Raw genomic sequence first — 13,307 nt, forward strand, 5'->3', positions numbered from 1 at the left:
AGAGGCGAGATGCAAGTGTTCATTTTAGAGTAGGTGTGAACATTAAATTGACTAAAACTACTTTTTATAAATGTCCAGTATTTTGGGCTTTCGAGGTCAAAATGACACACCACCAATTCTGAAAGAGGGATTTTGTAACGTCTGATTAAACAGCAACCACTATGGTGACAAGTTTGAAATACAACACCCAGCATTGTCGAGAAAACAGCACAATCAATTTCTAAGTTTTCCCAAAAATATATCACAACTGACAATACCAGATCATAAAGGGTTGCATAGCCTCATGATTTGAAGAATGGTACAGTTTATCGTTTAGTATCTCTTATTTCCGTTTCAATAGAAACAAACGGTTTGTGTCCACATTTTCTTGGTCTCGCTTAAAGGTCTGGAAATAACCGTTACTGACCAAATAAAGATATCATGTAGGAGGGACTGTATCTCAGCTGTGAGGACTAATTTGCCCTCCTACTCTCTCCTGCATACTCAAGTCTATGACTGGATCGGAGACCTCTTCAGCACCCCAGTCTCATGCTGTCAGCATTGAAGAGGTGGAAGTGGTTTATTGAAATGATTTGTGGTCACTGAAGCCTGAGGCTATAGTTCATATGCAGAGCCCTGTGCCCTGGGTTGTATTGGAAGACGGCCCTGCAGCTGTTGATGCTACCTAACTTTTTTTTTACTTGTTCTTGTCACGCTGCCAACACAAAATGCACAGGGTATAATTGGCCATTGAGACCGTGGCTATCTCAAAGCAACAGCTTCACTTTCAGAATATCTCTTGCATAAAGCAGGGACAATCGAGTTATGGTTGAGTAGAACATTGGTTGAATTCATTCCTCTACTTATTGGAATGTATTATGCGTTTGCAGTTGTTACATTTTTTTATTTTAGGAACTATATACACCTGTTTTTAAAGGATAAATTATAACAGTATAGTCAGAGATGGTGTTTGTAAAATGTTTTCCTGCTTAATGTAAAAAGTTAATTTGCCAAATCGGGTTTCTTCCTCTTTTTTTGGACACGTTTGAAACTTACACACAATTATTGTCAATGCTAAACAATCACAAAACAATTATTATGATATGCCAAGCTTCCCAAAAGACTTACGTAAAAATACATTAAAAGAATAATGCATAATACGTTTCAATGTGTGTATATATTATGTTCCTCTAAAGGGTGGTATTCGTATAGATAGAATAAACAACGATAATAACCATTAGCGTCTTTCCACTGCACGGTATAAAGCGGTGTAGTTTAATGTGCTCCATAAAGTGACCCACGCATGTACCATTAACACCAAATAGCACTCCCAGCAATTCCATTACTTTTAAACCATACTTGCCCTCCTAACCTTCATTGATATCCACATGCTTGCACACACAAAAAAGAAAAAGATTCAAAGGTACATCTGTAGGAGACAGCTTTGCACACACACTGTTCGAGGTGAAACAGTACATTGTTTTAAAATACATCTGAGCTGTAAACACATACGCTCTGCATGAGCTGATTAATTCTGGCAGTGTCCCAGCAAGGAGCCCCCTAATAATGTAACACAATGTATTACTTACAGAAAGGTGCACGCTGATGAATCTTTTAAAGCCACGGAGGAAATTATTTAGCCAGACCAGCAGCAATAACCACACAGTATTTATGTACAGTGAGCCTCCTTTATGCCACACTAGGATGCAATGGAGATAAAAAGGGCTTAATGTGAGACCGTTATTCTTGCGCACTAGTGTAAGTCAAGTGTGTGTAAGTAACTTTGCTCACCCCGAGGGTAAAAGGGCATTGCAGCGTCAGAGAATGGGCTCTTGTCCCTTCAGTGCTTCTACTCTAACCAGGCATAAGACATTTGCCCTGACTGCTACCCACCCTTACACATGGTCACCACAAGTTAAATGACCAATTCCAATGTGTCGCTAGGGGCCGAATAACCATTCACATCACTGGAAACCTGAACATATGTGACATGCTCTTGAAAGAGTTCCAGGCATAAGGTTTGCCATTTGAACAGTAATCTTCGAAGGCAAGTTTGTGTGTGCTCCCGTGGGAAAATGTCTGTATGCTTTGTATGCGTCTGTCTCTGCTCGCGGGAGTGAGAGATGGGAAAAAATATGATGTGTAAAAGACGAGCAGCTCAACCATTTTTATTGAATCAACAAACAAACATGCCATGCAAATTGGAGAGATTGTCTGGTGCTCTATAAATATTTGGCCCTGTTACTGCTTGAAAAATCTCCATTTGTAGCACGCAGACGCTTACTGAAAGGTCAGTGGTTAGGTTTAAGTACACCCCCTCACAGTTCTCCTGTGGACTTTCAAACTCAACATACTGTACATACTGTACACACATCTGGTGAGGCTTGATTTCCCACATCACAGATATGAATCTGGGCATAGTACTGCAATAATGAAAGAGATAAAAGACATGCTGATTTGTATGTGTGCGTAATCCTTAATATCCACAGTAGTTGTGACCTTATTGCAGTTGAGCTGGATTTAAATTCACTTCACACTAAAGGTGGATGCCTTTTCACTTTGCCTCAGCAAAAGAGTAAGAATTGCAGGTACCACTAAATCTACATGTTTCAGAAATTACAGCAACAACAAACAAAGACAACAATAGATCATTAGGAGTGTTTGGCTAAAATTTGATTTCTAAAACTAGTCTGGCAGATACTTATACTGTTGATTCAAGAGAAAACAACGTGGCATTTAAAAGTATTCTTCTTTGGTTTAAAACAATTCGAAAGAATAGAACAAGAAGTGGAATGAAGGAAAAGAGAAAGAAACAGAAAACAACCCTGCAGGCAGTGTTATTATCACCAGATGGGTCAGTAATTACATTTTTAACCATCCGCAGATAATTTCATTTATTTTCCAGAGGAAAAATGGGATAGACTCTGTTTATCTAGGAACAGGCCACACAATGCTGCATTACAGTTAAACAGGTACAATCCCTCCCAAGTGACTCCTAATTAACCTCCTGTACTCATTTCTATTTTACAAATTTCTCTGCACTAATGAAATCTCTGCAAACGGTTATGTAATTTTCAATTTCTTTGTTTACCTTCAATTTGTCTTTCTCTGCCTGGGGAAGCTGTGGAAAAAAGATACCGGATGTAATGTATTTTTCTCCACAGGATAAGATTCCTGTGGTCTTGAGGTACAAATTCTATATCACTAGACCTCTCATGGAAATAATACCATCCCAATAGGGGTAAATCCGGGGACATTTCTGGGGATGGTGCCAGCTAGGGATAAAGCAGCAAATACAGAGACTGTTCCTGGAAAACTGGGGCATCTGGTTTCTCAAGCTAAAAGTGCCTTCTCTGATATTCAGACCTCTGTCTTATCCCTCCTGTTAAGAGTTCTATTGGCTTCTGAGATAAGCCTGCATGGGACAATTCTCATAAATGAAGATGTCTACTGTACACTCACAATATTTGTTTGGTGCCCTTTTAAATCATGAGATCCTAAATACTTTACTTGTTAAATCAAGTACTTTTTTCCCCCCAAAACAACTTCAAAGGCAGTATCAATAATATTAAACCTGTTTTTGTTTCCTTGTGCTCCCTTTAGGAGAGGAGGCACTGACCATGTACCTGGCCAAAAACAAGCTGGACAGGAAGCTTATCAATGCTACTCAGAACGTGGAAGCCCTTCATCAGCTGGCCTCGTCCTACTTCATCGACCGTGACGGGACGATGAGGAAGCTGCATGAGATCCAAATTTCCACCAATGCCATCAAGGTTTGTGCATATTGAAGATGTGCGATCAAATACAGTTGAGATTACTGACAAATACTATTTTGACAGCTGGATTTTTTTGTTTTTGTTTACCATAATACATTTTTTGTTTACCATAATACATTTTATTACAATTAATTTCTTTTTTTAGTATTCTTTGCTATTTCACCTTAATTTGACAGAGAACTGAAGACACACAACAACACAAGAGCACTTTGTGAGTGGCCTATAAGAAAACCCTTATGAGTTGTTACTGATCTGGTTGGATCAGGTTATTGACAACCAAAACAACATGTTTAAATCTAAGCCAGAATATCCTGTCTGGAAAACAAAAACATGGTTTGCCGTCCTCCGCATAAACCATGTGATTTCACAGTCACATAAACACCTTACTCTCACTTCCTCCAGAGACAGATGGCGGACTGTGTAATACAAATAAATGTAACTGAAAAACTAAAATATCTAGAAAATACATCTAAATGAGATAACATCAGCATAAGCTGTGCGGTAGCTTTATACAGATAAGCTAGTTTTAATACACAAGCTTACATAATTAACATATTGCACAAAGGTACTTATAAAGAGGAGTAGGTGTTCACAAAAAGAAACCACCACAGTGTGAGTGAGTGCAGGATGGGAGCCGATTTAATGTAACTGAAATAGCGGTCGTCCGATTCTAATCACATACTTCCTGTATGCATAATCATTACATTTCAGGGTCAGATGAGCACGGTTTTAAACTGAACAAATATAAATGTTACCAAGCTGCTTAAAATAGGTTTTCCATAAATGTAAAAAACAGGGTCAGGGTACAAAGATTTTGCCTTTTGAAAAAATTTGAAGCTGAAGATAGTCACCTCTTTCTGGCTGCCTGTTGTTCAGATTGTGTGAGTGCACCGCCTGCAACTGCTTGCCGGCTCTGGTCATTCACATGCTCATTCATCCAGGGACATAGAGGAGACATGGCTGGTGAAAGCAACTGTGAAGTAGACATTATATCAAGTTAAACCATCAGATCAGAGTTTAAAAAAAAACCTTTCTCCTGAGCAATTTTCAGTAGGTAGCCCAAATGTTTATTCTAGTCTCAGGCTAAAAGGGAGGTGGCTTGGATAATAATCAACATGAGAGCGGTATTTTCCCAGAAATTGCGCTTAATATTGGTATACAAATATTTAACATGAATATATCCGTATACCAATAAATAAATAAATAAACTAGTTTGCAAAGCAATACATACCCAGAAACTACAAAAATAAAGTCAGAGCCAACCTGAACATGCAACATGGCTTGAGGAATGTCTGAAGATTTAAACTTGATTAACAAGTCTGCAGTTCAGCAGCATAGACTGTTTGCTCCCAGTATAGCTGTGTGGACCCGGATAACCCAGAGGAACCAAGCGTTGATTACCCAAATGCATCAGTGTATTTCGAAAATGTATTCCACCCAAGTGTGTTCACTTATAAGTAAATAAGCACAATACATCACATCACAGATAAAGAAAAAGGGCTGTGTCTACAAGTGTATTTGGAGAAAAAACAAAACAATTATGCAAATGTCATTCAGCCTCTCTTTTAACATTTGCAATCCTGACTACAATGCGTTTGTGTGCCCTTCTGCTACAATAAAACAACTACTGCACTGGGGATGAAAGAATGGGAAACATACCACTTTATCAACTAATTTATATATTTTCAAATGAGTAGGTGGGAGAGAATGCACACACAGTTGAAGCCTCAGTAGCAGAGAAGTACTGTGTTGATATGGAAACAGGGTCAGAAATCCTCAGCTAACAAAGCCTGCAGGTTGTGTTGTAGGTGTTACCTGCCACAGTCAAATTGTGAAATTGAGTGAGTTAGCTCGTGTTAATTTCAAGCTCTGTTGAGCATAATTATTTAGACTTCTCTGGGTTTTTTTCTGGGTCTGAAATAACACATTGCTTAGCAGATAGCAGTTTGGAAAATAGGCTGCACCTTGTAGAACTTGGAATGTCACATGATTGTATATACCTTAATCCTTAACACGTGTTTCTTTAATATTCAAATCAGATTTACTAAGAGATTTAGCTATTTGGGATTATTTGAAGAGACATGTGGTTTAAGGATTTGTTTTTTATTTATCTGGGGACTCCTGATAGTGTGGGTTCCAATAAAGCACCATTTATACTGCTGATTAACTAGTTGAATCACATATTTAGAGCCTTAAAAATGCAATTTTACAATAAAAGTATATCAACAAGGGTAAAGATGCAATTAATCCCACTATTAGCATCACCATCCATTTTAATCTGACTATGGCAACGATGCCAGTAAAGTCTCATTTGAGGCTTAGATTAATGGGTTGTATTATTCAACCACAACGGTATGAATTGCTGTTTGAAGTTCTTATATTCCATTTGAGTGAATTCAGATGTCTTGGGACTACAGAAATTATAACTTTAAATGTTACTAATTTGAGAAAAAAATCCCTCAGCAAAATGCCTGAACCGAAATCTAATCCATTGGGGCGAGCTTTTTAAAATCATACTCATTCAGCACTATAGGCGGTTGCAGAATAAGCAACCAATATGTTTGCTTATTGTATTGATGTCTACAAAAACTGCTAGTTTTTCTCATAGCAGATCAGCAGTAGTGTTGGCAACCTAGAGGCATAATTAGACACAGACGGAATATAGAGATCCATGAAAACTAATAAAACATATCACTCCTCTCTACATCACCAAACCTCTTCAGGACTGCCCATTCTGCCAATCCTCTTTCCATGTCTTCATCCCAAGCAACAGCTGCACGCCTTATGCCCGTCTCGCCTGTGGGTCTGGCTAAAGTAGCATTGAGTAAATGCATTTTTAATTCCATTCAGCTATAACATGCCGGAGAACAGAACCATCGCTTAAATGTCGCAACCTCTTTATTCATAACCTTGGCTATTATCATACAAGACATTGCTTACATGGATTAAATATGTGCTTTTTATGGGCATATTCTTGGAATATGGTTGACATTTTTTACATAACGTTGAAACCCCTGCAGCTGATGCCATGCACCTGCACCTGCGCACCTGCAGAAAAACAACCCTCCAATCTTACCCTCCCATGCACCCACCAATGCTCCACTTCCTTGTCTTAATTCAAGGAGTACCTTCCTAGCTTTTTGTCGTTGTGAGTGACAAGCGGATTAAGGGGCTCTGGCAGATGAGACTCCAGGTAGCAGGAAGTCAACCATGACAAAATTAAGCACACCTGACAGTCGCTGCTGAGTCAGTATCTGAGGAAAGCAAGGCAGGAGGTGTTGAGAGGACAGAGTATCCATACAGCACACTCACATACACATACACAAGGACACACACGTGCACAAAGTTAGTCCAAAGCAGAGTGGACTGCATGTCCGCTTATCTAGACCGATGGACCTGAAGCATATGTCAAGAGGTGACCCTTTGTCTGAGTTTGGTAAAAGGGCTAGGGGTGAATCGGTGATAAAGTACATGTATTCAAGTTAGTTTATGATTTAGACTACATCTATCGAGTGTAGCACCCTCCTAAGGTTAGTAATGACTTGTTTGAGATTGAAGATGACTCCTAACAGGAGGAAATAGGTTTGCTCTATTAAGTACTACAAACATGGCCCTGTACACATAGGGTATAAATTAGGGATAGTGCTAATGACGGAGCGCTCTGTATTCTTAGTATATATTTGCATTCATTCTATGCCCTATGTAAAATGTAGTAGTTTTTTTCAGTTTATATTGTGCTTACATGATGCATATTTCTAGATACATTTGACATTTAACATAATGCAAACTATGGAGCCATTATTGACAGGTGAATATGAATATGTTTATTTTTACAAACCCATCAAATGCTCAATATGAAATGTCCCTGTTCACAATGCCTCAGTTCATTTTTCTCGACTATGGGATGAATCGTAATGTGGAAAATACAGTTAACGATGAAATGGGAAGAATACATTGTTGAGGAATTATCAGATGATTGAGTTGGCCTAGCCTTCAGTAATGGGCAATCACATTTAGTCTTCTCATCTCATTTAAAAGCAGCAGACAGTTTCCTAATAGCCTGGGCACCTTCTCTCAAAAGAAAACTGTCGCCTGTCTTCAACGCTATAATTTGCATTTCATAAAACTTGAGAGCTATATGCATGGCTATCAGTTAGTATTTTGATGTGCATAAAGGAAGATTCTGCAAAGGTCGGTACTACTGTAGATGATTTTCAGGAACGCATATTACCACATAATTATGCAGCACATTATAAATATATTACATTTTTTTAAATGACAGGTCCATAGTACATCTGCACCTACTGTGTAATCATGATGTATTCAGATAGCACCATTGTGATAATTGTAATAACATTAAACATTGCCAAGATTAAAGTCGGAAGCATTTCAATCTGCAAAATGTGCTGCGAGTGTTATAATACAATAATAAATACATTGAATTCGGTTACATGTTTGTAAATATTCTTTAAAAATCTCCATGACTGTCAACCAAAAATGGACAAGGCTGGACTTTATCGTAGCCATCGTCTATAAATAAAGGCAGCCTAAATTGCAGTTCTCCAGTCACGTCGACAGCAGACAGACAGTGATCAGAATGTGCAGAGGAAGCAGAGTCCAGCAGAAGGAACAGATCTATAAACACAGAGAACAAGGGCTTTGCTCCTCCAATATTGATTCAGTATGGCTGTGAGACCTGCTTTGGAGTGCAAACTTACAATCAGGATAAAAAACATGTGTCAATAGAGCCTAAATGTTTCAGACATTTCCTGTCTGCAAGTAAGCAGGTTTGAAGTCGTGTCTATTTTGTTCCAATGGAACATATTGTGTGGCAAGTGCAATGTTGGCCTCATGATAAGTTCATTTACCAGCTTTCTAACACTTTGTATGTGTTCAGCCACTTGGTTTGTGTTTTGCAGACAAAATGTTAAAACACACACATGCTTCATTGACTTGTCTTTAAATCATGATGAAGAACAAAAATAATCTTCAATTCAAATTATATTTAAAGAGCATTGTACAATATATATGATAGTGTGCTAAATCAGTTTCTCTTTGACTTGATTTCCTAAGGGTCAATGAGGGAAGAGTCTTCTTTTATTCAGTATTTCTGTATGCCCATACATTAATAAGCACATGATTGCAGTATGGCGTAATGCAAACTTACTGATGCAAGCTGATTATCTTATATTTGATCTCCTGACACTAGATACATATATACAAATATGTATGTTGTCTTCCATCAAAGATGTATTTCCAGCAATGATAATTATCAGCCTGAAGCAAACACCAGGGCACATCAGAGTCTTTGTCATATATTACAAATAAGTTTTATTAATATTAACTCTGTTTTGACTTAAACATAATATTTTTGAATGATTCACAAAAAGAAAGTTTAACATGTAGACGAATCACAATTAAAAATCCAACTGGCTTGATCATTTAAGTGTTAATGATGACACACTGATAATGAAAGCACCTTCACAGCTTGATGTGAGAACTTAAAACATATTGCTTCAATAAAAAAAACTCAATTGTGTTCCCTACAAATGTCTTTCAGCGCTTCTTAAGGAAAGCTCCTGAGGTTGGTTTGTTCCCAGTTGTTAAGGTCCATTAATGCAATATAAAAACACAGCAATACACTCACCACAAATGCATTTCATTTTGATTTAGAAAGAGAAAAGAGATTGCTGCCTATTGTGCAGATGTCAGGTTCAAGCTGGTGGATGCCTGCTTCCTTTAACAAAATGTCCCAAATGATATGCCGCCAACCTTTGTTTGGCTCGTCTCCTGGTGTCACGCAACATTTTAGATAGACAGCAGGAGTCCTAATGCTAAAACAAACAACAAAAATAGTCAAATGTGTTACCTCCTCCGAGAAAATGTAACATTTGGTTTCGGTGGATATGTTCTGATATTCACATACTGTATAGCATTGTACATTTTAATAGAGTGCAGTGTGTTGTTGAGTGGTATTGTATAGTAAGGACCACCGGAGCACACCAGCATCTAACTAGAGTCATTAGCGGGTACAAATACATGCTGTTTAATATGTTGCAACTCAGCAGCTATAGCCTATACAGCCTGCAACTGATGATAGCAATTGACCTTGATACATGTTTATTTGGTCACTTGGTTAACAAACTAAGGTGTATGTCAACATAAATAATAACTCTGGAGTAAAACCAGGGTTCGCACCATAGACTGTAGGCCTATATATAAATGGACGTAGTGTCCGTGACGTCACCCATAGGATTCTGCAGATTTGCCGAGAAGCCCTTAGTAGGCGGAGTCAGCCACTAACGGCTCGACAGCGACGTCAGAGTCTAATCCCGCCTGCTCCAAATAAGGGCAAAGAGGCGGGACCTGCTGCCTCCGAACTGGAAGTAAACAGAGCTAGCTCAGGCTAAGAAGCTAAGCTAACATGAAATACATGCATACCAAGTTACTGCTAACAGTGTAGTTCCCCTATATAAACGTTACATTCATAATCAAATGAGACAATCTGCAAGAGAATTAGCTATATTTTGTTATTCTTAATGCTTGTCATTCGCATCTTAAGAAAAGAAGTAACGATACAAAGCAGAACAATTGTGGCGATGTTCAGCTTAATAAGCCTTGTTCAACATAATTTATTTAGCTAATACTACAGCAGGCGAACCAAGTCTGCGTTTCGCTGCATTCCTTGATCTCCAGTTATAACGATATAAATATATATATATAATATAACGTAGCCCTACGTAGACACGGCACACCCGCGAAATCTGAATCTGACAATGAATCTGACAAGCAAAATACCGTACATACATGTGTGAGTACATATAAGTGTGTGTTTATATATATATATGTTTATAAATGAATAAATGTGTGTAGGCCTATATATATATATATAAAATATATTTATAAATGAATAAATGTGTGTAGGCCTATATAAATATATAAAATAGTATCATTAAATAATGCTAATACTTACACCAGCTGAGATATAAACCCAGTAGACAAACAAACTATTCCTGCTTTACGCGACGCTATGCCTATAACTGCCAAAGATGAAGTCTATGACGGCTAAGGCTAGTATCTTGCGTATGCGGGAGTGGCGTGGTTAAATCTTAAATTGGGTTGGGATAACGATAGCGTCGCGCGCGCCGGTGGGCTAGCCCCCCGCGAACGGAATAACATTTAAATATTATATTTAGACTTCTTTGGAGTTCTTTGTACATTCAAGTGCACACCGACATTTTATTGTCTGTTTTGTAACATATTCTAAAAGGCACATCCCCCGACCCAGTAAGTAAAAGGGTCAAGTACTACTATGACTAACTACGTTGTAGCCTAATTTATGCAATACTTTAGACCTACTAAATAAAAGGGTCGTGGTTAGAAACATTCATCCCAGATTATATCATGAAGGTGGATCTAATTATCGATAATAATATTTTTGCATCCATGGGTGAAATATGCTTTTTTTTTGCTGTAAAGTTGGGCATTTTAACATTGGGGTCTAGGAAATTGCTCTTTCTGCGTCAGTACTGCGGGCCATGTATGAAATGCGTGTGTTGCACTCGTATTGGCGTCCGCTGTTCCCCGAGTTTGCCGCTGGGTGCCACACAGCAATAATAAACAGGGGTTACTTCAAAACATTTGAAATGTTATTTGGGAACCATCCTGGGAACATATTTTGGGGGTGGACCTCCAAAATCCTCTTAGGGGGGTCGGGGGCATGCATCCCGAGTAATTTGTTTTAATTTGGAGTTAATGTCATCTGGTGCATTTTGAGCGGGAATAAAACGAGACTAGATTATGACCCCATTGAAACAGATGCCCTATGTACATGTAAACCAGTACCCCTGTGTGAGGCAAACCCACATTGCGAGCGGTTGCGTTCACAAGTACATTAAAAAAAAAAAAAATCCATGCATCGAACCTCCGGTCCTTCGAAATGGCCGTCCGGCTGCAGCGCCCTCTATTGCTACAAACTTAAGTATGCAACGGTTCACTGCACACCCACCATTCGGCTCGCGCGCACGTCCGGCTAGATTGTGGCTAATAAATGATTTGCGCCCTTGGAGGGCAGTGCGGCATGTCATTTCAGAATGCTGCACGTGCACTCCAAGGTGGCGCAATACTTATTGCATTAATCTATGTTGTGTGTGCGTGTGCGCGAGCCGTGATGATGTTGTTGTGTGCGTCGTGGAACCTTTTCATATTAGTTTGTGCAGTAGAGTGTGCTGGCAGGCCGGATTGGCTCGAGAGGACGGAGGTTTCCCGATGGCCCTGCCTGGGTGGCTGGTGTTTTTTTTTTAATGTGTGTATTGTGAACGCACGCTGGAAATGTGGGTTTGCCTACACAGAGGTGACTGGTTTACATGTAACATGATGTGGCATGTGTTTATATGGGTGTTTCTCATAGTCTAGTCTCTTTTTTTCCTCAAATGCACAGGATGATTTGCATTTAACTCCAAATTAAAACATATTTGATCGGGGGCATGCCCGGACCCCCCCTAGAGGTTTTGGGTCACCCCAAAATTGATCCTGGATGGTTCCAATACATTCTGCAAATGTTTTGGATAGTTACCCCTGTTTATTATGGCGGTGTGTTGTTGCGAACCAAGCGGCAAAACTCTGGGGACAGCGGGACGCCATCGGAAGTTGCCACACACTGCGTTCTCAATTGGGCCGCGTACGGTCTGATGCGAAAGGGCAATTCCATGGCCCATATGGTTAAATGGCCAACTTACGCAGAAAAACTTATTCTACATGGATGCAATAAATATTATTATCGATTAGTTAGATTCCACCTTCATGATTATGAATCTGTGCAGTGAATTGTTTCTAACACGGGACCCTTTTTTTTAATTTTTGGTCTTTAAAGTTTTTGCTAATTGGCTCACGTTAGTTAGTTGTCTAGTTACTGTCTTGACCCTTTAGCTTTGCTGTGTTCGTGGGGGTTGTGCCTTTTAGGGGAAATTTGTTACAATACCGCATTAAATGTCGTGGCTGTGCACTTGATGTACTAAGGAGATTTCCAAGAAGCGTTTAAAATGATAATATTATAATGGTTAATCCCGTTCGCAGGGGGCTAGCTTTCCAGCGGCGTCCCGGGGGGTCTACGTTATTCCACCCAATTTAGATTTACCCCGCCCTTCCGCATCGCAGGACGTAGCTTTAGGTCATTAGCTTCCTCTTTGGCGTTATAGGCATAGCCGTCGCGGTAAGGCAGGATAGTTGTTTTTTGTTCTACTGGTGTTTTTATTCTCCAGCTGGTGTAAGTATTAGCATTATTATGATACTTTTTTATTTTTTATAGGCCTACCACATTTATTCATTTATATAATTATATTTATATATTATATTATAGGCCTAACACATTTATTATTTATAACACTTATATATATTATAACAAACCTTATATGTACTCCACATGTATGTACGGTTTTTGCTTGTCGATTCATTGTCCGTTCAGATTTCGGGGTGTGCCGTGTTACGTAGGGTACGTTATTTATAATATATATTATATCGTTATAACTGGAGATTCAAGGAATGCAGCGAACG

General features: G+C 39.0%; 1 protein-coding gene across 1 annotated transcript in view; it reads left to right on the plus strand.

Annotated features, from left to right (window-relative positions):
- The first annotated feature begins 2,829 nt into the window (after positions 1 to 2,829).
- The window catches only part of LOC104957379 (mediator of RNA polymerase II transcription subunit 13-like), a 34,446-nt gene continuing 23,968 nt past the window's right edge, over positions 2,830 to 13,307 (plus strand). The window contains exons 1-2 of the mRNA XM_010785004.1: positions 2,830 to 2,833; positions 3,583 to 3,752. Coding sequence (XP_010783306.1) covers positions 2,830 to 2,833; positions 3,583 to 3,752 — 174 coding nt within the window. The remainder of the gene's footprint in view (positions 2,834 to 3,582; positions 3,753 to 13,307) is intronic.

This window comes from Notothenia coriiceps, unplaced genomic scaffold (assembly GCF_000735185.1).
Source record: "Notothenia coriiceps isolate Sejong01 unplaced genomic scaffold, NC01 NC01_scaffold00026885, whole genome shotgun sequence".
In the NCBI taxonomy this organism is placed as follows: domain Eukaryota; kingdom Metazoa; phylum Chordata; class Actinopteri; order Perciformes; family Nototheniidae; genus Notothenia; species Notothenia coriiceps.